The sequence below is a fragment of the Pezoporus flaviventris genome, unplaced genomic scaffold, assembly GCF_033815535.1.
Source record: "Pezoporus flaviventris isolate CSIRO_AGI_PZ_B2104156 unplaced genomic scaffold, CSIRO_AGI_Pfla_v1 ptg000228l, whole genome shotgun sequence".
Classification (NCBI taxonomy): domain Eukaryota; kingdom Metazoa; phylum Chordata; class Aves; order Psittaciformes; family Psittacidae; genus Pezoporus; species Pezoporus flaviventris.
This window is the reverse complement of record NW_026892776.1, coordinates 220,570-245,409: the sequence shown is the minus strand read 5'-3', so window position 1 is coordinate 245,409 and position 24,840 is coordinate 220,570. Positions and strand designations below refer to the sequence as shown.

Below are 24,840 nucleotides of genomic sequence, written 5' to 3'. Positions count from 1 at the left end.
TCTTGTCTGCAGGTCCCACACAAAGGGGCTGAAAGTGTGGATTGGCTTAAATAAGGGTGAGGTTCTGGTTCAGGCTTCTGTGTAGCAACAGATAAACTCTGGGCTGACTTATCATTTGCTTTTCTTTGTCTCCTCTCGTTTGTTTCAGCCTCATCCCTTTTCTTCCCAGAAGGCATGCTCTCATCCCTGACACTGCCCTTCTCACTTGCGTTACTCACTTGGCTTCCTCTCTGTTTTCCCTGTTTGCTGCCTCCCTCCTTTGCCCGCAGATCACCAGGCCTCTGCTGCCATGTCCCCATCCTCCCCCACATCATCTCATCTAGGCTCCTGCTCTGCTCCCTGTGATGGGCACCTCCTTAATGGCAAGGGCTGACTCTCAAATAATTATCTGGGTTGCTGATTAGCAGTTTGTAAGGGCAGAGCTGGCTTGGGCTTTTCGTTAAGGCTCTGGGCAAATACCCTTTCTAGCTGCTTTCCTGCTCATATCCCTGTGGATCCTCCGTGCAGAACCGGCTCAGCTGCCTGAACATGGATTGTGGCTCCAAAGGGGCTAACGTTGACCCAGAGCTAGTAAGTCCATCTGTATTCTTGCTGCTTGTTCCCATGCTCATTCCCTCTTTGCTTCCTCAAGGATCCCACTGAAGAGCAGAAGGGTTCTCAGCTAGCACCTGCTGCGTTGCCCAGTTCATTCTCTGGTTGTGTTTGGGATTTTGTGACCCATTTTGCTTGTTGGGAAGGACATAATCCCTTCAGTGTGTGGACTGAAGGGACTGAGTGTCTGGAAAGGGGTGTGAGGAACAGCTATGTTTGTGAGAGACGGGGGAGGAAAGCTGGAGGATGGTTTTGCACTACTTCTTGCATCCACAGTGTCGGAAGGGAAGTGGTGGGCAACTTGGAGGAGCTCCATCCCAACCTAAGGGAGCACTGCTAGTTTTCTCATATGTAGCTCTGTGACCAAAAGAAAATGTGAACTTCTTTCATAGGACAGGAACAGTGCTTTCCTTTCCATCTAGAAAACATCCAGCACATTTTGTGTGCTATTAGGGCTATAAAAGAAAAGCCACAGGCAAAAGAAGAGAGACAAACTCCTTGGCTTGTGTGAGTTTATGAAGGTGCAAGCACAGGTTGGGCAGAGAAGAGATTCAGAGCAGCCCTGCGGAGAAGGACTTGGGGGTATTGGTTGATGAGAAACAACATGAGCCGGCCTCAGTGTGGCTTGCAGCCCAGAAAGCAACCGTGTCCTGAGCTGCATCAAATGGAGCGTGACCAGCAGGGTGAAGAAGGTGATCCTGCCCCTTTACTCTGCTCTCTTGAGACCTCACTTGGAGCATTGTGTGCAGTTCTGGTGTCCTCAACATAAAAAGGACGTGGAGCTGTTGGAACAAGTCCAGAGGAGGCCACGAGGATGAGCAGGGGCTGGAGCACCTCCCGTGTGAAGACAGGCTGAGAACATTGGGGCTGTTCAGCCTGGAGAAGAGAAGCTGCGTGGAGACCTCAGAGCAGCTTCCAGTGTCTGAAGGGGGCTATAAGGAGGCTAGGGAGGGACTCTCCATTAGGGACTGTAGTGATAGGACAAGGAGAATGGGTTGAGACTTAAACGGGAAGTTTAGATTGACTGTAAGGCAGTTCTTTACTGTGAGCATGGTGAGGCACTGGAATGGGTTGCCCAAAGAAGCTGTGAATGCTCTATCCCTGGCAGTGTTCAAGGCCAGGTTGAACAGTCTTGGGTGACATGGTCTAGTGTGAGGTGTTGGAGGGGGGTATTGGAACTGGATGGTCTTAAGGTCCTTTCCAACCCTAGCTATTCTGTGATTCTATGAGAAGTACTATTTAGGTTTCAAGGGATCTGAATATTTTGCTGAGCTGAATGCACAGCAGTGTTAGGATGCTGCTGTAAAATCAATTTGAACTCTTCTGTTCTGATGGTATTGGGGGTATGTACATGTCCTGACATGCAAATAAGGAAGGTTGGAGGCTGCTCTCGTAGACATTTCAAGAAATGGTTGATATTTCCATTGCCCGCTTGTATCTAAGATGTAAAGACTCAGCAAGGTTGAAATTGCTGGAGTCTCTAGTAGAAATGTTATTCTGTTGCAATGCTGAGTGAGTTTTTGGATCTGTACTGCTCCTTGCTTGTCTCATTGGCTTATGCTGTCTACTGTCCTGTGTTGTTACAGGGTCTCTGGACTGCAGGGATGAGGAAGCCTCGGAGGAGGTCCCGGCAGAGCGTGGAGGGGAGGCGTTCGCCTTCACCCTACAGCCTCAAGTGCTCACCCACTCGGGAGACACTGACCTATGCTCAGGCCCAGCGGATTGTGGAGGTGGACATTGATGGGCGGCTTCATCGTATTAGCATCTACGATCCCTTAAAGATCATCACAGAGGATGAGCTGACTGCTCAGGACATCACAGAGTGCAACAGCAACAAAGAAAACAGTGAGCAGCCCCTTTTCCCTTCCAAATATAAGAAAACCTCTTCCAAAGGCAAGAAGAAGGAGTCCTGCTCCAAACATGCACCAGGGGCATCTTTACACTTACCCCAGCCCAACTTCCGTGTGGTGGACTCCTTCAGCCAACCAGAGGCTCCTCCTCTCCCTGCTGCTTACTACCGGTACATTGAAAAGCCTCCTGAGGACCTTGATGTAGAGGTGGAGTATGACATGGATGAGGAGGATCTGGCATGGCTGGAAATGGTCAACGAGAAGAGAAGGGATGATGGTTACGGCACAGTTTCTGCTGACACTTTTGAGTGGCTGGTGGATCGGTTGGAAAAGGAGTCGTATCTGGAGAGCCGGAACAACGGGGCTCAGCAGTCCCTCATTGATGAGGATGCCTTCTGCTGCGTCTGCATGGATGATGAGTGTCACAACAGCAACGTCATCCTGTTCTGTGATATCTGCAACCTGGCTGTGCACCAGGAGTGTTACGGCGTGCCCTACATCCCTGAGGGGCAGTGGCTTTGCCGCTGCTGCTTACAGTCCCCTTCTCGCCCTGTGGATTGTGTCCTTTGCCCAAACAAAGGTGGAGCCTTCAAGCAGACCAGCGATGGCCGCTGGGCCCATGTGGTTTGTGCCATCTGGATCCCAGAGGTCTGCTTTGCAAACACTGTGTTCCTGGAGCCCATTGAAGGGATAAATAACATCCCCCCAGCTCGGTGGAAGCTCACGTGCTATATCTGCAAGCAGAAGGGCATGGGAGCTGCTATCCAGTGTCACAAGATGAACTGTTATACTGCCTTCCATGTCACCTGCGCCCAGCGGGCTGGTCTCTTCATGAAGATTGAACCCATGAGGGAGACGAGCATCAACGGCACGACGTTCACCGTGCGCAAGACCGCCTATTGTGAGAGTCATTCCCCACCTGGGACTGTGAAAAAAGGGTCTTCAGCTGCTGATGCTGAGGGACAGGAGGCCTCTGTGAAGGAGGAGGCAGAGGAAGAAGCCAATTCTGGCCCTCCCAAAGGATCTCTGAAGAAGAACCACTTGAGGTTGAAGCAGAAGATCAAGAAGGAGCTTGGTGATGTGACTAATGGGCGTTCGTCTTTGCCCATGGTGACAGTCACACAAATTCCCTCTTACAGGTGAGTGTCGCAGGTTTAGGGAAGGAGGTGGACAGGGTCTGTTTTGAGGACTTGATCCCTCTTGTTGGCCTTGTGAACACTGAATCTGCAGTCAAGACTCATCACTGGCTGTCTTCAGAGAGTGCTCTGCAGAACCCTTCCTGACCAGTGTTACTCCACATGAGTGCTGAGGGCACGCTGTGGTTTCCCTGCTTTACCATCACAAACTGCCGGGTAACACAGAATCTGTGGAGGTCCCTAACTGAAAACAGCTCTTTAGCATCTGGATTCACACAGATGGCTGTGAAGATGTTCTTGAAACACTTCAGGCATTGCAGTTTGGCAGGCAGATAGAGGTCATCCTGCTATTGAATAGTTTTTAATCTTTTCATTTCATAGTTTCTTAATTCCTTTTATTGCAGAGCAAGCTAAACCTGTCAGTGTTGTAAGCAGCTTTGAATTTGGCTGTGTGGGGGGTTTTGCCTCCCACTTCTCTCACAAAAAAGTAGGTAGTGCTGCTAGTTTGGTGCATTACGAAGTGTGGTGATGTGTTGCCGGTATTTTAACAGCTTTGGAAAACTGCTGATAAGGCACCACATATAATCTAATGAATGATTCAAAAAGGTTAAAATAGGTGATACATGATTCTTGGACTCTTACGAAGTTAGTTTCTCAGACTCCAGCTTAATAACATCAGACTTAAATGTCCCCCAGGAAAGTTCTTGATGCTGAAAGTAGTTTTGAAGTGAGGGCTTAGAGCTGAATTTGTGGCCGCATACTTTGACTATGCTGTGGTGAGTGCTTGGTGAGAACCTCCAGCTGAGCTGCTACTAACATAGGTTATACTTGAAAAGCAGGCACATACGTTTTCATGGTGGGGAGGTTGCACATTGTTCCGGTTGCATTTGTAGTTCAGAGTGTGCATTGACACACAAAGCTTCATTAGGAATTGTGATGGCATCACCAGGGTCTATGGAGTCTTGATTGCTTCGGGGTTGGCTTCACAACACCTCTTTGCTTCCTTCAGGCTCAACAAGATCTGCAGTGGCCTCTCCCTCCAGAGGAAGAACCAGTTCATGCAGAGGCTCCACAACTACTGGCTGCTGAAGCGCCAGGCGAGGAACGGGGTGCCCCTGATCCGGCGCCTGCACTCGCACCTCCAGTCCCAGAGGAACGCAGAGCAGGTACTGGTGCCCAGCTGGACCCAAATGGGAGGATGGAGAGCTTGCTTTCAGGGATGAATGTGCTTGATGCATGGCTGGGAAGAGGAATGAGGGTGAAAGGATCAGAGGGTAAACTGATTTAAGTCTCGTTTGGTCACCTCTTGGTATGCTCATGCCTGAAGAGCTGAGTTAGTATATCAGTGCCACTAGTATCTCACATGCCACTAGAATTGGTGTTGAGGAGCCAGCAGATAAGAGCTTTTCCCCTGAGTCAGGAGACCCAGGACCATGCAAGGGTGTGATGGGCCCTTGGTGGAATCATCTCTTAGATGAATCATAAAACCACATTCCTCGCATGTGATTAGAAATGCCCTCCTCAAGAGAAAAGGTGTTAGCTCCAGAGTCCTGGCCAGGCTCCAGCTTGGGTCGGTCTTCATGCAGCTTCAGTTTCCGACCCTCCCATGCACATTCGTGTGGAAGTTTAGTCATATCCATCAGCTCTGGACTCCTGTGCTTCCTCCTGTGAGCTGGCATCCAGAGTCACTTGATCTCAATGCTGTTAAACAGCACTGAGTTTAGCTCACGTCAGTGGTGAAATCATGAAGCAAGTGGACTCTGCCCTCTGACATAGACTCTCAGTAGGTGCTGTGCCTGTTGTGCATGTTGTACATGTACATTTTTACTGTAGTTGGAGGAATTTATAGGCCTTTGGTTTGCATGAAGACTGCTCTGGATGTATAATAAGAAAACCTATTTTCTGCTCATCAGTCTGGAGCTTGGGAAAGTGCAGCATTTCCTTGGTGTATTTGGCAATTTACTGTAAGTAAGTTCTTAAAACCGAATGTCCTATAAATAGAACCCATCAAGACCTTGGGGAAACAATTGTCCTCTCCTGGCAATCACGTGAAAGTGTGTGCACTTCAGGTACATCCTCAAACCCATTTAAAAAGCTACAGATTTAGGAAAGGATGGAAGACTGCCACTGAACTGTGTCTTGGAAGGTGTGAGCTCATCTCCCAGCATTGGCTCTTCCATTGTGTTTTGGTGAATCTCTTTCCCCGATAATTTCTTATTGGTTACAAGGAGGATAATGTTAGCTCTTTCTCTGCTCTCTTTGCCTTTCTACTGTAAAAGCTTTGGGCTGCATCTTCCATGCACAGCAGCCAAGAGAAAAATTTCCAGCCTCTATAATGAACTTGGGTATTTATATCTCAGTATGTACTGAAGCATGGTCCCAGAGTGTAGCTACAGGATGATTTAGGCCTAACTTCACAGATAGATAACATAATATCCAGAAAGGCTGATGTTGTGTTTGTTAGCTAAATGGGGCATCATTTATAGTCAGGAGGAAGACTATGAGAGCAGTTCACAGGGGACACCTAGAAAGAGGTTTTATTTCTAGCCCTGCTGCTGTGTCTTCCAGAAGGAGCAGGATGAGAAGACCAGTGCAGTAAAGGAAGAGCTGAAGTACTGGCAGAAACTGCGGCATGACTTGGAGCGGGCGCGGCTGCTCATCGAGCTGATCCGTAAGAGGGAAAAACTCAAACGGGAACAGGTAGGGACTTTTGGCTGTCAGAGTGCTGCACCTACCTTTAGTCCCATGCAAGCTCCCCATGCTGCAGGAGGCACAGGGGGAACAGGGCAGTTCTTGAGTCTTTTCCTCTTCTCACAAAGTCTGACCATTGGATTTGCGTCTCTCCCCATGTCAGTCCCGAGCTTGCACTGCTCAGCCTCTACCCTCAGAAGCAGCCCTGGGGTGCAGCAAGCTGGGAAAATGGATTTGCATAACTAATAGTGAATTTGGTTCTTGACCTACAGCACCACTTCTGTTTCTGGGCACGGAGTAGGTGTTTTGCAGAGCAGAAGTTAGATTGCCTTTAATGATTATTGCAGGAGGTTGGTAACACCTACTCCAGAGAAAGAGCTAAATCACAATTCTGCTCCTGATTTCTAAAGCTAAAAATTCACATGGTTTGCCCTCTAGTTCCATTTTTTTACAAGAAAGAAGTTTTATGATGGATACCATTTACTAAATTTTTCAGTTTCTTCTTTGATCTGTATGCTGTTCTCCAAAGTTGCACAAGTTAAGGTTGCTTCCCAAGCTTGCCAGCTTTGTCTGTTGAGGGTCTTTGCTTGCCATGCCTGGTTGGTCTCTGCGGCCACAACTGTGCTCTCTGGCACCAGCATCTTCGAGGACAGCTTCATTAGAGACTCACCTTGTGCACTGTGAGCCTGTGTGCGTGACCTCAGGCACTGCCTGGGTGCTCTCAGGCTGTCTGCAGCGAATCAGGCAGAGGGAAAGCAGCATCCTCTGTGATCACAGCTTCTCTGCGAGCTGTTTTTTCATGACCGTAAACTGCCCACAGCCTTTTTGATGGACACCTTTTTTGAGGTCTTTTTTGATGCAATTTTGGATGGGAAGATCAAAAGAAAAGTCATTCTTGGGTTTTGTTTGCTTTCAATATCTTGATAAATCCTTATGACAGTTGGCTAAATCCATAGAAGCTTTGGTGTCCTTTATAAAAGGATATCACAGGAAAGTGTGTATCTAGTTGGACCTCTCCCCCAGCCCAGCTTTTAGGTGAGTGGAGAAGGATGCTCCAGAGTCCCAAGTCTTTTTTTGACTTCTTTCATTGTTTTGGGGGAAGAGCATGGTCTTTATGTCCCATCTTCATTCATTCTCTTATTGATGCTGTCTTGTTTATCACAGCAAATACAGCTTTTTGTAAACAGATTTGCTTTCCTTTGCTACTGAAGTGGTTGATTTAATGGCATAATGAGGAATTATAAGATCAAAGAAATTAAAATGTTAAGGGAGAACTAAACACTTCTGTTCTATTCCAGTCTCCTTTGAACAGTTTCATTGTAAGAGATCAGGCTGGTGCTACAACTTGTTTACTTGAAATCAAACTTCATAAGGGTTGGAAGAAGCTGTATTAGGGACTTGCAGACATCTAACTGGTGTTGTTGTTTGGCTTCTGCCTTGAAGTGTGAGAGCTTAAATCCTGAGCTTTGTTTGTGCTCTTTAGTCTAATTACGGATGTTGTTTATGTAAACACCTACATACTTCTAACTTTTGTATAGTGTTGCTAATAGGCATAATAACATCTTGAGGCAGGGGGGTCTATAGCTTATTTTACCAGGCATGAAAAGCTTCTTCCTGTTTTCATTTTTAGTTGTATTATCTTCTAAATTTCCAGCCTTTCCTCTTGTTTTGGTTTGATGAGATTGCATAAGCCCAAATTCCCCATACAAAAAGATTGAACTGTGCAGTTTGACTCTGCAGATCTGCTGATGTGGTTCCTGCACGTGAAGAGGATAAGGTGTTTGCCAGAATTTCTTCAAGCAATGAGTGTCTCAGGCTGGTTGTGACGATCTGGGGTTGCCACCACTGAGTAGAGCTGCGGTGATGACTCAGGAGAAATCGGAGGGAGACACCACTGGTGTATCCTGTCCTCTATAGTTGTGCTCATCACTGTTTTCCCATCCCCAGGTGAAGGTTCAGCAGGCTGCCATGGAGCTGCAGCTCACCCCTTTCAACGTACTTCTGCGCACAACACTGGACCTGCTGCAGGAGAAGGATGCTGCCCAGATCTTTGCAGAGCCTGTTAACCTGAACGAGGCAAGTCTCTTTCCTAGAGGTATCTAATGGGTTTTAGATGAGGGAGTTCTGGGTAGAAGCATTTGAAGCCACCTTATCCCAAGCTGCGGTTGGACTAAAGGGTATCCCAAAGAGGACTCACAGTGGGGTACCCTTCTGGGCCAGAAGTAGTGTATTGCTTTCTGGAAGCTTCAGCACGTCTCAGTAATGTTTTGCAGAGCCAGGATGTGTCTGCCTTGACTGAGTGATACAGAAATGAACCACTGGTGCTGCCCTTTGCTAGTGGAAAGGGCACTGAGTGCTTATGATGGATGCGCTCTAGTTGGCTAGTAAATGGTTTTTGTAATTGTACAGGTTTTATATGTTTAGGTTCCAGATTACCTGGAATTCATTTCCAACCCAATGGATTTTTCCACCATGAGGCGGAAGCTGGAGTCTCACCTGTACCGAACATTGGATGAGTTTGAGGAAGACTTTAACCTTATAGTTACCAACTGCATGAGGTATAATGCTAAAGACACGATTTTCCACCGAGCAGCTGTCCGGCTCCGAGACCTCGGAGGAGCGATATTGCGCCATGCACGGCGGCAGGCTGAAAGCATCGGCTTTGACACTGATGTGGGGATTCACCTGCCTGAGTCACCCAAAACTGAGGACTTTTACCGCTTTTCTTGGGAGGATGGTGAGTGTTAGCCTTAGTTTTTTTCAGGTAGATCATAACTGTGTTCTTTGTTCTCAGCATGTCACTCAGCTGCTGGAAATCAGAGCCATCATTCAGCATAAAAGAGTTTCCATATCCATGTTTACCTAAGTATATATCTAACTTTAAAGCCTCAAAGGGCAGGATTTCAGGTGTGCCGGACATTCTGAGCTAGGTGCAGCTTTGGAAGAAGCTCTTCCCTGTGAGGGTGCTGAGGCGCTGGCACAGGGTGCCCAGAGAAGCTGTGGCTGCCCCATCCCTGGCAGTGTTCAAGGCCAGGTTGGACACAGGGGCTTAGAGCAAGCTGCTCTAGTGGAAGGGGTCCCTGCCCGTGGCAGGGGTTGGAGCTGGATGGTCTTAAGGTCCTTTCCAACCCAAACCGTTCTATGATTCTATGTCTGTCTCAGAAGAGCTTTGTAACTGCCCATGTTGTTTGATTTCTGCCATGGCTTTAGTACAAACTTGGTATTTTAAAGAACAGGGCAAAAGTGGATCTGGGATTTCTTTGCTCTGAGGAAGGCCTGTGCATTTCATTATAAATTGGCAAGGTGCAAAGCAACTGGGTTCGATGGAGCACTGAGGGCTGGCAGGAGCTTGATGTAGGGTTAATGTCCTGGGACACAAGCAGTCTTTCTAGGTGAGACTTCCCATTCATAGCATGAGCACATCCATTTCCACTGCCATCTGGAGATGCAGCTCCAAAGCACTGGTTGAATAACTTGTCTAAACTTAGCATAGAATATTGCTGGCATCCAGAGCTTGCAGTCTGCCATCAAGTTCATAAATGTTGCAGCCTTTTAGATTTCTGATGGATAGTTTGTTAGGAAACTTGTATATATGACAGCACGTCTGTCAGCTGTCTGCCCCACTCCTGCAGATGCCGGCCCTTCAGCAGAGCCAGAGGAATGGCAAACATGTTGTGTTTTGACCAGTTCTGTTTGTGGTCTGATTTTGTTGTTTAATCTGGCAATGAAATAGGTTTCTGCCAAGGACCTGCACTGTGAGCTGTCATGGGTGCAGACGTATGTCCTTTCACTGTTGCCCCTGGGACAGTAATGGGAACTGGAGGGCAGAGCAAGTTATACCAGCTGCCCTTTACCCAAATGAAGGAAGTCCGAGCTCCAAGGTTAACAACTGCTGAATCTCCAAACTAAAGCAATTGCTTCATGAATAGTATCAAAGAGAATGAGGAATGGCAGTGTTCCCAAATGCTTCTTCAAGAAGCCTTACTCCTTCCCTTCACTGTTATAATCTCTTTTGGTGCAGTGGATAACATCCTCCTCCCAGAGAACCGGGCTCACCTCTCCTTGGAGGCCCAGCTGAAGGAGCTTCTGGAGAAGCTGGACATGGTGAGCACCATGCGGTCCAGTGGTGCCCGGACGCGACGTATCCGGCTTCTGAGACGGGAGATCAATTCCATTCGACAGAAGCTGGCCCAGCAGCAGAGCAAGACCATGCCCAGTGGAGAGCCTGTGCTGAGGGAAGAGGGTCTGGATAAAACACCAAGGGAAGGGGACGAGGAAGGGGAGAAAGGTAAGAGGTTACAGCAGAGTACAGGTGTATGCAGTTCTGGTGTCCTCAACATAAAACAGACTTGAAGCCAGTTCAGAGGAGGCCACAAGGTTGATAAGGGGAATGGAGCACCTCCTGTATGGAGCCAGGCTGAGGACATCGGGGCTGTTCAGCCTGGAGAAGAGAAGCTGCGTGAAGACCTCAGAGCAGCTTCCAGTGTCTGAAGGGGGCCTACAAGGATGCCGGGAGGGACTCTTCATCAGGGACTGAGTGACAGGGCAAGGGGTGATGGGTTCAAACTTAGATAGGGGTAGTTCAGGTTAGCTATAAGGCAGAAGTTCTTTACTGTGGGTGTGGTGAGACACTGAAACAGGCTGCCCAAAGAAGCGGTAAATGCTCCATCCCTGGCAGTGTTCAAGGCCAGGTTGGACAGAGATTCGGGAGTCATGGTCTAGAGTGAGGTGTCCCTGCCCACGGCAGGGGGGTTGGAACTGAATGATCTTAAGGTCCTTTACAACCCTAACCGTTCCGTGGTTCTTTGATTTTAGCTCCAGCTCTAGTGCATGTCAGCAGTTAAGACCTGCTGTTTCTCCTATCTGTAGCCTTTGTGAAAGGTGGGAATGGCTGTGAAATAACACTTTGGGAGTTTTGGGAGATAACTATTTCTAAGATGTTCAAGCAGACTCTACTCCTTTAGCAGATGATTCCAAGCCCCCGAACCCTCCAACCCTGGAGCCCACAGGACCTGCGCCCTCCCTCTCAGAGCTGGACTCTCTGCAGGACCCTCCAAAGCTCAAACCCATCAGTGAAAGCAAGTCCTTGAACCAGCTGCAGAAGAGGGTGGTGTTGAACAGGGAGCTCTTTGACAAGAAGGCTCTGCAGCGGGAGAGCCAAGCCTTCCAGCGCCTGCTCAGCGACAACGGGCTCAATGGGCTGGCCTTGCCCCCTGCAGATACCCCCTCCAGCCCTGCCTTCAGTGGCGTGGGCAGACGGACATCTGTCCTGTTCAAAAAGGCTAAGAATGGAGTGAAGCTGCAGAGGGGCCTGGACTGCTCCCTGGAGAACGGGGAGGACCAGCAGCTTTCACCCTCCTGCCCCGATGGGGAGCAACAAGCCCGGAAGCGGCCGCAGAGCAGGACCTGCAGTGAGAGTGATGGAGAGAAGTCACCCAGGCAGGCAGGACAGAAAGGTAATTACTTGGGATTTCTCTTCCTTCCGAACCCTTGGAAACTGCGTAATGGGGCTGAGGGAGTAGGAATCTAAAGTAAAGATGTCTGAATCCAAACTGCTCCCCTGAAACTCACTTTATGCTTGAGGGAAACAGTGACCATCATCAGATGTGCCTGGTGAAAGCTCCAGTTCTTCCACACATGTCTGCAATAGGGCAGACAAGACATGTCTGTAAGGGATTGCACCTCTCTCCTTCAATGGCTATACATGGAGTTTCTAGTAACTTAGTTCAGAGCGGGGCTAGAGAAGGGCAGTGGAGCTGGTGCAGGGCCTGGAGCACAAGTGTGATGAGGAATGGCTGAGGGACCTGGAGGGGTTTATTCTGGAGAACAGAAGGCTCAGGGGGGACCTGATTGCTCTCTACAACTGCCTGAAACCAGTTTTTCCTAGAGCATTTTTCTCTCATCATGTCTTCCAAATGACACCTGGAAGCCAGATGAGCAAGTGGTTCATTTCCTGGCCTCTGAGCTTCCCTGGTGAGCTGGCTCTCCTATTCCATCCCTGGGCACTGTTCTAGCACTTGCTTCTTCAGAGACTGCCTAATTTTTTGTGTTGCTGGTAGAAATACCTTTATTGGCCACCTTTTGGTTGCAGCTGAGTCTGGGGAACTCAGTACAGAATTTTCCTCTCTCATTGAAGCACTCATCTTTGTGGATGTGAGTCATGGGACAGTGGCCCCACCTGAGCCTTGGTAGCATCTTTGTGTGTTGCTGCTTCTTCTCTGGGCTGATTCCCATTTGTCTCCTTGGCAGGAGTGACCAATGGCTTTGTGAAGCACACAGAGAGTGGCTCTGACTCTGAGTGCAGCTCTGGCCTGGGCAGTGGGCTGGTATTTGAAGCCTGCAGGTAAGTGCCCCAAACAAAACTGTCCTCAGAACACCTTCTATGTCTGGATTAGTCTGCCTTGTTTTATTATTCAACCTCTTTGTTTCAACCCCAGCCCAAACTGTTCCTTATTTTGTGTGTTGATCCTAAAAGACAAAGAGCTTCTGAGGTTCCATCACATCCTATTAAACCCAAATGCAGTGCTTCATTTTCAAGCAAATGGGTCTTCTGTTCCTCAATGCATGCAACATCCTCTGCTGATGGATGCATACCTTCTTGCAGCACTTGAGAGCCCAAAGTAGAAAAACCTTGAACTCAAATGTCCTGTTCAGCACTACAGGCGAAGCTGAACTTCTGCTACCTGCTGAATTGCTGCTTCCTTCCTCTTGGAGGTTTAAAAGAAGAACTGGGCACTTCAAACAGACCTGAACAGACTTAAAGCAAACATCTGTCATCTTTTGGTCAGACGTTGGGGTACCATATCTATTTTCTGGTCTACCTGTCTAAACTAGAGTCAGTGTTAGGAGCCCTGTCGTGGTTTAAACCCAGTCAGGTAACTTGTTCACTCACTCCCAGTGAGTGGTGCCGAGCTGACAACAATCAAGGTCCGTGTCCGTCTCCCCCCCCCCCCCCCCTGCACCGGGGCTCTCCCCTTCCCCGCTCCCGGAGGAACGGGGAGGAGGATCGAGAGAGTGCAACTCCTACGGGTTGAGACAAGAACAGTCCAGCAACAAATCACCACCGCTACTATCAGCTAAAACAATGATAAGGGAAAATAACAAGGGAAGAGAATACGATACCACCGGCCAAGAAAACGAGTTCCACCCGGAAGCTCCTGTCCTTCCGGGTAACTCCCAGTTACCCCCCACCCCGGGCATGACGTGCTGTGGTATGGAATACCTCCCTGGCTAGCCCGGGTCAGGCGCCCCGTCTCTGCCTCCTCACAGCTTCCCCTCCTCCCTGGCAGAGCATGAGCCTCACAGAGTCCTTGGTCAGGGTAAACATCACTTAGCAACAACCGAAAACATCGGCTTCACCAACGCTGCTCTCAAACTAGAAGTCAAAACACAGCACTGCACCAGTTAACACAAAGGAAAAAACATGACTGCTACTGCTGAACCCAGGACAAGCCCTTTTACTGTGTGGTAAAACCTGCACTTTGCCACAATCACCTTTATGTGGCAGGCAGAGGACATTTGACCTCCATGGTCATCCTGGAGCATCCAGGACAGGCAGAAGCATGACTTTCTTATTGATACTCTTAGTAATATTTTCAGTGCCTTGAACATGTTGCCCTCTGCTTGTCTTTGATGACCCCAAGGATGACCCATCATTAGTGAAATATGTTCAGACGTTTCCTCCCAATGCATGTACTCAGTCCTGTAAGATTTCAAACTTCCAGTGTCATTTGGGCACTTACAATCATAAAACTCCCCATGTCCACCCATTCTCAGGTCTGAACATACAGACTATGTGTAACACATTATTCTGGTTGAATCCCAGGAGCCATTTTCAAATGAAAACTTTGCTCTGCTCTGCAGAGTGATCCTAAATGTTGGCTCTCAAAAGAGGTGGATAATTTTGCAGTTGTAGCTAAGGTTTGATTACTGTTTCCATTATGAATCTATTCACAAAGGCTTCTTTTGCCCATGACGAAAGGCAAGGCCCTGGGTTCAGAGAAGCAGTTTTGGTGCCAGGGCTTTTCCCTGTGGCAGAGTGGTCCTACTCCACAATCAGGTGCCAGACAGCCTGAGGGAAGCATGTGGCACCACAGTAAATGATGTCTCAGCACAGGCTGAGCCCCTTGGAGGCGTGGCACCTCCAGCTCTTCTCTGATGCAACACCCACCCATTTCGTCATCTCTTCCCTCTTCTCTGGGCTGTGTGCCCTGATCTTCAGATCAGTCCTTGCCTCTTCTGTAGGCTCGATGCTTACAGAAGAGGCATCAGCCCATGCAGATCTCACCAGAAGGTCATTGCAGGAGGGCTGGACTAAAAGACTTTTGAACATCCTTTCCAGCCCAGACTTCTCTGTGATTCTGTTTTGATAAACTTGTCAAGTAAGGAGCTGCATCAGAGGGAGCAAAAATGAGACCCGCATTCACACATGGTTGAAGTGTCATTTAAATGAAGGCTCTTGTGTCATGCAGAAATCCTTCACTGGGTGAGGGTACAATCAGAACAGGACCAGGAGCCAGGAACTTCCTTTCAAACCGTTTCTTGGCCTTATGGCCACACTGTACTCACCTCTGTTTGCCCCTGTGTAAGCAAGGGAGACATTGGAATTCACAGGGGAGTGTGGGGACTTGTTAGTTGGTGTTTGTATAGTACTTTAAAGCTGAAACGTGTGATGTAAATGCTTACTGCAATAATTGCCAGCAATTCACATAGCAAAAATTACATTAGAGCTATGTGACATCCACAAAACAAGGAATTAATACCAAGCTGATGTCTCATGGATAACTTGCACAATTCTTCTATTCAGGAACTGCTGTTTACTCCTTTTTCTCCAGTCTTTCTTTTTGAGCACCAAATTCACCCAGAATGGGTTATTAGAAAACTTTAAAAGAAAAATGGAAAAGAAATCCTCAAGAAGTGAAAACACCATGATTGCTTGAGGTGGAGGTGATAGTTTTCTGTCTATAATATTTGTAGCAATGAGGTGAAGGCCATGGGCTGAGAGAGTCCCAGCTGCATAGATACTCTCCATCCCTGGCAGTGTTCAAGGCCAGGTTGGATGGTGTCTTGGTTGACATGGTCTAGTGTGTGGTGTCCGTGCCCATGGCAGGGGGGTTGAAGCTATGTGACCTTAAGGTCCTTTGCAACCCAAATCATTCTATGATTCTGTGAGTCTATGATTGATTCTATATTGGAGCCATGTTGGAGGGCTGCTCAGTTGTCTCTGACATCAGTACACAACTGGCTGAGCTCATGCAAGCTCCAAACGTTACCACATCAGCTCTTCATCATGAGGTCTTTGCTGGGTTTCTTTCTTTGTTCATAGCTTGGTTTCTGGTGGGCCTCTTTTATTGCTTGTGGCAAAGCTGGGATATGTCCAGTGGACTTGAACCAGAAGAAATGTATCAATGGTTCACTGTTCTTTTCATGTCAGTGATGTTACAGTGTTTCAAACAGAGCTGGGGAATCCATTTCTTTGGTTTTGTTTTCAAGGGTAATCTGCTTTCTCCAGATGCCTTTCTTTTGCATATCTTCCCAACAGCGGTTTGATGCCTCCCAAGCGGAGTCGAGGGAAGCCAGCTCTTTCCCGAGTGCCCTTCTTGGATGGTGTGAATGGAGACTCTGATTACAGCAGCTCAGGTGAGAACAGCTCTGCAGCACGTCCTGTGCTGGTCCCGACACTCAATCTGATCCAAGGAGAGAAGGTCTCAATGCAGGAACTAGTCCTGAGTGAACTACCCAGGTTGTCCTATCAGGCTGCTTACCTGCCCATGCACTGCTGCCTGCTTGGTTACAAGTGTAGGTTATTGCATAAAGGGTTTTTCCTGCTTTTACATTTGCTGGTGTTCTCCTCAGATGGGTGCTTTCTGTACATCTGGTGTGTATGATGCACCTGGCACTGTTTTCACCTGTTTTGCAACTAGTTCTCTTTAGCGATGCTGCAATACAAGCAGTAAATCATCATTTTATATAAGAGAAGTCTCTCTGGAGATGACTGTGGCTGCTCCCTCCTGTATTGCTGTCATTGCTTTCAGGGTCTTTGTAACAAAGTTGTCTTTGCCAAGCTGTAAAATTAAGTCACGCTCCTCTAGTCCTACACAAGGCACTACACCCGTCTTGCAGTGCTCACGTGAGCAGATTCTTGTCTTTCTTACAGTGTGTCAGTGCTCGAGTTGTGGCAGGTCTATGCTGAAATCGGGACTCAGCTTTGACTCCCTGGTACAGCTCCCATGTGCTGGCTCCCGTCTCCCTGGGAACCATTATTATCCCAGACCCCAGGCACTCAGCGGGCTGCTTTGGAGATAAGCTCACAGAGCAGGGCTGATGCTGGGAGAATTAGAATCAGTGGGAGAATTCTGTGCTTTAGAACTTCATTTCATTATGGAGGAATACAGTAGTGGAGAAGTTTGTCAGATCCGTTTGGCAGGGAGCTCTTTTGGGTCATACTCAGTGTTTTCTAGATGCAGTTTAAGTTCTGGTAAAGCCAGTGTTTGCCCATTTCTCCCCCAAAGCAAGTACTACTTGCTGTAAAATTCACATTAATGGAGATTACTCCTTTTCCAGGACCAGGAGCTGGCAGATGAGTTATTCATGTCTTGAATGGATCCTTTGCCATGCCATACTTCTGACTGAAGTTTGAAAAATTAATGGTTAATAGACTTCTGTCAGTTAGAACCAGGCATTTCCCACAGACATCAAATACCCCCACAGTATTATGGTATCAGAATAATATAGAGATTTGTATTTAGGAGGAGTAAAAAGGAGCTGTCTGAACAGTGGCTCAAAGTAATCTCAGATACAGCTTCATCTGTTCCATTGGGGATGGATTTGGCTTGGTGGAGCCTAATGAACCAAATTCATCTCTCACATACCCATTTGATTTCAGTGGTGTAACAGTTGTTCACTCCAGAATTGAATTTGATTCGCAGTTCCATATTGAAGAGTTCATCTGAAGCTACATGCACTAACAGACTTAGACCCATGATTAGGGAGACTGTGGCATTGTCTTAATGCAGAACTGACAGAGCATAAAGAAGGCTGGACATTCGCCATGGCCAGGCTGGATCTCACTGCACCTTACCATAAACTTACTGCAGATGAGATCTTCCTTGCTGCAGAGAGCCCTTACAGCCCCTGGTTTGGATACTCAATGCATGTAGGTGTAAACAATGAACAGCTTTCCATTTTGCTCTAGCTCTTGGTTAAGAGAAATGGGTTTGGGATTATGCAGATGATTAAATGACAAAGAGCTGGACAATAGGTTTGTTATGTAAAAAAGATGAAATTCCAGCTTTCTGCTTGCTGAAGAATCAAATAAAAGAAGACAACTGAAATATTGCCAGTATGTTCTAAGTACAAGAGTGGTTCATCTCTTGTAGCTGATTGCTGCTGGGACAGTGCAGGCCATCACACCCAGGTTAGATGATGGTGTGGTTTCTTGTGTTACCATAAGTCCCTGGCTAGCTATCACCCTCCTAAGCTGTGTCTCCTTCTGTCCCTTAGGCAGGACTCTCCTGATGTCCTTTGAGAGTCAGGCTGAGCTGGAGCCCTTGGAGCTGGTGTGGGCCAAGTGCCGGGGCTATCCCTCCTACCCTGCCTTGGTAAGTACACCAGTGCTTTCATGCATCCTGTACCCGCATTGCAGGTAGCCCAGAGCACAGTGCTAGTGTGCAGTGTAACCAGGCAGAACAGGAACACTTCCCAAAGTCATACAATGTGCCCTTTTTATTTCCTTTTCCCTTTGCACAGTGAATTTTCCCTGTGCTCACTGTTGCCGAGCATTGCAGAGGGTTCATAAAACATTGCTGTCTTGGTGCCAGGAATAGGAGATCTTTCCTCTCCTCTCCTATTCACTCTGTAGGTATCGGGAAAGTGGTCAGTACCGCTGGCATGACAAGACCTACATTTTACAAAGGCAGGCACCAGGTTCCACTGGTGTCCAACTGCCTGCACAGTTTCCTGTATAGTGAGTACAACTCCCTATGGTCTTGTGATGAACATACCCTCTTCCAATAACCATATGTTTGATTTAAATATGAGAATGTGTTCGTGTGTTTGCATCTAGTCCTGTGACTATAGTTCCTTAACATTTATCCATCTTTGGATATTTGACTGTTAAGGTGAAATCCATAAACCTGGCTTCAGTTCCAAAGCCAGGCACAACATGCAGTTGTTGCTAGGAAGTGCCAGTACCACTGCAGGCTTTTACATGCTTGGAAAGTTAGCAGCAGAGATGGCTGAAGTGAGTATATAAATAAGAACGTGGAATAGAACAACATTTTGGTTTTTCTGCTGCTTTTAAATAGATCCCTTGAGACGTGGCTCTTCTGCCATCTCTAAGTGGGAGCCCACAGGAGGGAACAGCTGTGGATCTGCTAGCTGTGTTGGCCAGTCAAAGCACTTTTAGATCTCTGTGTTGCTATGGCCAAAGTTAAACTGTGCGTTAGCATGGATTTAAACACTGGGATTGCCCCCTAAAAGGCATATTTCTGTAACAGTCTGTTGCAGTGCTGGTGTCTTCACTTCAGTTCCTGCAGTTGGCCAATGTCAAAGCCAGGCTGCTTTTTTGAGCCCTTAGGAGCCAAGATCGGGAGGCAAACAAGAGCACACTGAGTGTTGCGCACAGGGCAGGGGGTTGGAACTAGATGATCTTTAAGGTGCTTTCCAACCTGAACCAGTCTGCGATTCTGGGATTGTGTCCACCCTTTGCTTCTCCTGCCATAATCACATAGCACAGATGTCTGACACTGACTTCTGCTTTATATGGAGACAATAACTGTGTCTGTTGTTACTCCCCTCCAGTGACCCAAGTCTGTGTTCCCCCTCCCTGATAAAGCTGGAATTGCTCGTCCACTCTCTCAGAATACTGACTATGATTCTGCTCTAGTAGCAGAATAAATCAGTGATGCCACTGAAGTCAACTGGACTGCAATGGAATAGAGCTGGTGTTAACCTCACTGTGCCTGCTGCCTGCAGCAGTGGTGCTACGTTTGTTGTATGAATTTGGAGTGAGGGAGGGAAATCCTTCATTGAGCACAATGATAGACTGAGTTTCTACTAAATTACAATTGGTGTAAATGCAGCTACATCCATGCAGAACAAAAACGTACAGCTTTTCACTTTTTTTTAACATCAGGTGCTTGACTTTTGGACTGACACAGGGGAAGACAAAAAGAGCCACTGAGACAGAACATTCTGCTCACCCATCCCAAGTAGATCTTCATTGTCTAGCTTGGATAGACTGAAAGAACAGAAAAAGAAAATGCATTTTCTTCAGTACTTGAAGGGGTTTGTGCTTAAATGTCCTTTCCCTGTATCACTAGATAATCGATCCCAAGATGCCACGTGAAGGTTTGCTCCACAACGGAGTCCCCATCCCAGTTCCACCCGTGGATGTGTTGAAGTTGGGGGAACAGAGGCAGACAGAGGCAGGAGAAAAGCTCTTCCTTGTCCTTTTCTTTGACAACAAGAGAACCTGGTGAGTGCTGTGGCAGAGAGGGAGGAAGATTTAACATAATCTCTGGTATATGGGAGCATGCAGGGGTTTTGATGATGTTACATGGAAATTGGAGATTTTAAACATGCAGCAGTCACAAAGAGCCATAAGGAGGGCAGCATGCTTTTTCTGGCCCAAAAGCATGACATCTAACATGGTGAACAGCCCAGCATCCTTCACCCACAGGTCACATCACCACAAAAATACTGAGCCACGTGGAGAACCAATTTCATAGTCCAAATCTGCAGCAGATTAGAGAGAGCATTTGGCTTTAAAACACCAGCAGACTGAGCAGCCAGTTCCAGTGCTGCACAGAAGATTGGCCAAAAATCTCCAGGGTAACATTTTCCAAATGCTGGGTTTATTCCATATTTAGACTTGCCTGATTTTGTCAGAGGTGCTGAGTACCTGCAATTTTCAAATCAAGGCATTTATGTAAGACGGAAACGTAGGTGTAAGCACCTGGTTCAGGGCAAGCAAAATACCTCAAGGCCTGTTCTATCTCAGACTGCATCTGCTGGTTTTAATATCAGTGGCTGACCATGTTACCATGCTCACATGGTAACAATAACCCAGCCACGTATAATAAGCCACAAACCAGTGATGTCCCTTAAAAAATAAAGCTTTGAAATCCGTGTATGAAGCAATAGGAAAATTGCAACACTGGAGAATTGCGCTGGAAGAGGTGAGTCCCCGTAGTGAGGCAGCAGCCACATGCTGAGCCCACTGGATTATTTAACCAGACTTGAAATTGAAACTGCCTTCCCAAGGAAAATCACCATCTCCTTAGCTTTGCCCTGCTCTGATGAATGTTTACACTCTTAAGGAGCCACTTAGGGTGGGTATGAGAGCCAGGCACACTGGAGCAGTCAGTCTCCTGCAGGGAGCTTGGGAGGCCTTCAGTGACATGGGTCAGTGGTAGCCTTGGCAGTGCTGCGGAACAGATGCACTTTGATGATCTTAAAGGTCTTTGCCAGCTTTGTTGATTCTATGATTACAAGGCAGGAGGCCTTCAGGTCTTTGTTCTTCCTTCCCCCTTCCCCTCTGGATGTCCTTGGTGACTGGGCTTTGCACTCTGTTGCAGGCAGTGGCTTCCACGTGACAAAGTCTATCCCCTCGGTGTGGATGACACAGTGGATAAGTTAAAGATGATGGAAGGACGGAAAACCAGCATCCGCAAATCTGTGCAGGTGGCATACGACCGAGCCATGATCCACATGAGCCGTGTGCGGGGGGATCATCCCTTCCTTACATCCAGCTACCTGTAAGGGCTCGGGGCGGCTGGTCCTCCTTTTTCTCCAGAGCCCGCGCTCGCTGCAGTGGCAGAGCGGATCACTGCGTGCACTGACTGGCCAGGGGCACTGATCCCAGTGGTTGTCAGCACTCCTTGAAGTACCCTGAAATGTGCCAAAAAGCGGGTCCAGCTTCTTTCTGAATGTGTCTCACTGAAGAGCTGGCAGGAGGTGAAATGTAGAGTCTGCAGGGCCAGGAGGAAGGTAGTTAGGAGAAGCTGCCTGGTGAAGGTGAGCCAATGTGGTGAGCAGAGCACAGCACTGGGATGTTTGGACCTCAGGCACCTCCTTCAGGGGGTCATCAACCAGCCCTGAGTAATTCCCAGGAACCCGTGACCACTGTAACTGAACCAGGATCCTTTATGGAAATCGCAACTGGACTTTCTTGTGCCAAATTTACCCAAACCATCATTGGCCTTTTCATTTTACTTTGTTTTAAATGACATTGATCGTTCCATCACATTCAAAACCAAAAGGCGTAGCTGAGAGTTCACCCTCTGATCTTCCTGGCTACGTCCATAGTGTTTTCATGTTCGATTTCTCTCATTTAGTTTACAAAAGCTTGAGATATTTTGGTAACCTTCCCCTCTGCTGCACACACATGAAAGAGCTTTAAATACGGAAAGCAAAGTACCTGATTTGTGTGTGTGTGTGTGTATGTCCTAGTCATTTTTTTGGTAGTTTCACATTTATATGCTGATTTCTGTGCCTGTACTTGCTCCAGCATTTCGTGTCATGGTTTAGTACAGAACTGAGTCTAAGCAAAGAGAGCTTCCTTCTTTTAAGAAGCAAAACTAATTTTAGAGGTGTCTGATGAGCTGGAGCAGCTTTGCAGGCACTGAGGTTGATCAGGGTTGGAGGTAGGTACATCTTTTGTGTTGCTTATGCACATCTGGTGTAAGGCTCCTCTTCTTTTCTTCCTTTTTTTCTGTCCCTGCTGTGTTCTTCTGGCTTGGGTTGGGTTGAAACCAAGCACTCAATAGAGCACATGACCATTTTGCCTTTCTTCCTTCTCCCATGCACATGTATCCGTTCCCCAGTGTGTGGGTCTCCAGCACTGTCACCCATTGATACCCAAACCCCAGCTCTGCAGACAATCCCTGGCTTTTTGGGTTTGCGTTGCAAAAAATAGGGACAACTCGTGTTTGGAAACTTGATGACAAAATCTTTTCTATTAGCCAAGGACTTGGTGGTTTCTTGTCCTGTGTATCCCTTTTTGCTTTCCCATGTGAAGAACCAAAGGTGCAGAGCAAGATTGTAGACTGAATTATCATCACTTCACTTTTTAACTCAGTATTTTTTTATTATTTTAACTTTTTCATACTGAAGAGAATGTGGGGGGGGGGGTGTTCAAAATAATAATAATTGCTAATGACTAATGGGGAGTAATCACTGCCATTTCTACTTGGTCTACTTTTTTAAGATACCACTTCTTATACATTGGGATGTGGAACCACACTTTAAGGAAGAGATTCCTGTAACATATAGAGATGGGGCGTAGGATTTTGTAAAAATATTAATAATGCCTATGGAGTGTGGCAAGGGAAGGACAGTGTGTAAATAGCTGTAAAATACTGTTCTAAATTATTTAGACCTCTTGTCACCATTCTTGAAGTCCTCAGTTGTGTTGCTGGGTCTTTTATATGCCCCCAGTGTAATTTATTTAAAGGAACATACACTTTGCAGGTGGTAGCTCAGCTGTGGACTCGTGACCTGTGTATATGTTTTAGGATCTTGGGAACTGGGGTTTTGGGGGGGTTGGTTTGGTGTTGAAATGCCATTTTAGGCTTGGAATTGGCTGATATCCTGCTGTTACTCCGGGACCCAAATGTTACTGTCAGTCTGCTGTAAAGCACAGAGCGCTCTATTTATTGTAGAAAGTGAGTTTATTTGCTTTCTAGAATTGTTTATATCAGATGGTATAAGAGAATTAAGAAAATCTATGCTTGAAAAGAAGATGCTAATTTTACCTACTATAATCTGACTGTCTGAGACTATATTTTCTCTCTGAGAAATAAATGTTCTAATGTATAAAATCAGAGCCCTTCCTTGTTATTGTTGAACTGAGGTCAAGGACATCGCTCACCATGGTGGATTTTGTTCATCCCAGTCATCCCAGTTGCAGGTGAAAAGAGCAACGATAGGGAAGGGACCCATGGAAGGAGCATCTCCAGAAGGTGTTTGCTCCGTGTGCAACGGGTGACAACATTGGGTGGTGGAAGATGCGAGCCCTCTGGCCTGGGGCTGGCTGAGAGCCCCTAAAGGGATGGGAATTGGGAATATGGGGCTTCAGTCCCACCTCCTGGTGATGCCTTGGTGGACCTGGGGGTTCCTCAGCAGAGCTCTTGCCTTGTCTCTTCCCAAAGATGCATTTTTCCCTCCTGCACAGGCTGGTGTTGCTGCAGGTGGTGCTGCACCACCAGGACCCCTGGCTCAAGGAGAGCAGCAGGGGATGGGCAAGGTATTAAAGGGGGAATTCTTCAATTTACTTTCTATCATTTCCACCTGTTGCAAAACCAAGGAGGATTTATCAGCAAGAGGGATGTTGGGCACCTGTTCTCCAGAGGACAGCACCGGAAAACAGCATCCATGGACTACTGCCCATAGACCTCCCTGCTGGCATCATTTCGGGTTAGAATTATTGCACTTTAATAAAATAGCTTCCCCCTCCCACCCCATCTTTTCCTCTTTAACAAATGAGATGGTGACTTCCCGAATAGCTCTGCAGCTCCAAGGTTTCCACGACGATGGCATCTTTCAGCTGCAGAATCAGCTTCATCGCCCAGGCCTGAAAGGGGGGAGATGGGAGTGGAGGGGGGAGGGTGGATAGAGGGTGGGGGGGTCTCAGGCAGGTTTTTGGGTGGTATCATTGGCATCACCCCGGTGCTGGGTGGCACCGGGACAACCCGTCTCAGTAAATCCCATCAAGGTAAATAGGCTGAAACACAAATTAAGCAGCTTGGAGACTGACTGCAGAGGCTTGGGCAGGGATCGGGTGGCTTAGGGCTGTCTCAGGCCCTTCTTGGAGCTCTTGGAAAGGCCAAGCCCTCTCCTGACAAACCAGCAATTTCCACAGCTGAGACCCCCCCCCACCTTGCTTTACAGGTGAGGAAACTGAGGCACAACCACACCTGAGGCCCCTCAAACACCCCTCTCAACCCCACCACAAGCACATGCCCCAAGCCCAGAGCTGTTGTTGAGTTTGGGTGGGTTATTTCTTCTCTCCCTTTGTCACGTCTCACTGCAGCTCACCAGGTCTGTCCCATGGAGAAAGCAACAAAAGGCACCTGCAAAAGTCCCAACTAAAAGCCTGTGAAGAACAACTCCAGGTTGGGAAAGCAATTTCTTGAGACACTATTTGGAGTTTTATTGGCAACAAGGCTCTGCCTTTCACATGCTCAACCCCGGCCTCGCAGCCCCGCTGCCTCTTCCCACTGGGAACAGCAATGGAATACGGAGGGACCGGGAAGCTCCAGGCCCTGGTGACAGCCCACATGGCCTGGATCCACCCCCAGCCCCCGATCAGGATGTGGCCAGCAGGAAGAACGCAGCTGGTTAAAACATCCACAACTGGTTTAAGAGCAGATGGTGGTGAGGGCAGCCTGCTCCTTGCTGGGAGAAGCCCTGGAGGACACATCCATAGGGCTGGGGAATGGCGGGGCAGCCAGCGCTGGATCCTGGATTGTTCCTCCCCAGATAGTTCCACTGGTCTCGGAGCCAGCAGCAGACAAGACGGGATACCCTTTTCCCTGGACATGGCTCTACCCTGCTTCCCATCTCCTTTA

At 47.7% G+C, this 24,840-nt stretch overlaps 1 protein-coding gene across 6 annotated transcripts in view; it reads left to right on the top strand.

Annotated features, from left to right (window-relative positions):
• BRPF3 (bromodomain and PHD finger containing 3) overlaps window positions 1–23,091 on the top strand; it is a 28,587-nt gene extending 5,496 nt beyond the window's left edge. For 3 of the 6 annotated variants that reach the window (XM_061442627.1, XM_061442626.1, XM_061442625.1), the window contains 12 exons: window positions 2,178–3,580; window positions 4,587–4,743; window positions 6,146–6,277; window positions 8,216–8,344; window positions 8,693–9,005; window positions 10,290–10,556; window positions 11,233–11,724; window positions 12,518–12,611; window positions 15,810–15,907; window positions 17,771–17,868; window positions 19,591–19,745; window positions 20,848–23,091. In XM_061442627.1, the coding sequence (XP_061298611.1) occupies window positions 2,196–3,580; window positions 4,587–4,743; window positions 6,146–6,277; window positions 8,216–8,344; window positions 8,693–9,005; window positions 10,290–10,556; window positions 11,233–11,724; window positions 12,518–12,611; window positions 15,810–15,907; window positions 17,771–17,868; window positions 19,591–19,745; window positions 20,848–21,031 (3,504 nt within the window). In that variant the 5' untranslated portion in view covers window positions 2,178–2,195 and the 3' untranslated portion in view covers window positions 21,032–23,091. Of the gene's footprint in view, window positions 1–469; window positions 571–2,177; window positions 3,581–4,586; window positions 4,744–6,145; window positions 6,278–8,215; window positions 8,345–8,692; window positions 9,006–10,289; window positions 10,557–11,232; window positions 11,725–12,517; window positions 12,612–15,809; window positions 15,908–17,770; window positions 17,869–19,590; window positions 19,746–20,847 lie in introns of those variants that run through there. The other 3 variants (XM_061442624.1, XM_061442623.1, XM_061442622.1) reach the window with 3 other exon arrangements.
• The last annotated feature ends 1,749 nt before the right edge of the window (window positions 23,092–24,840 follow it).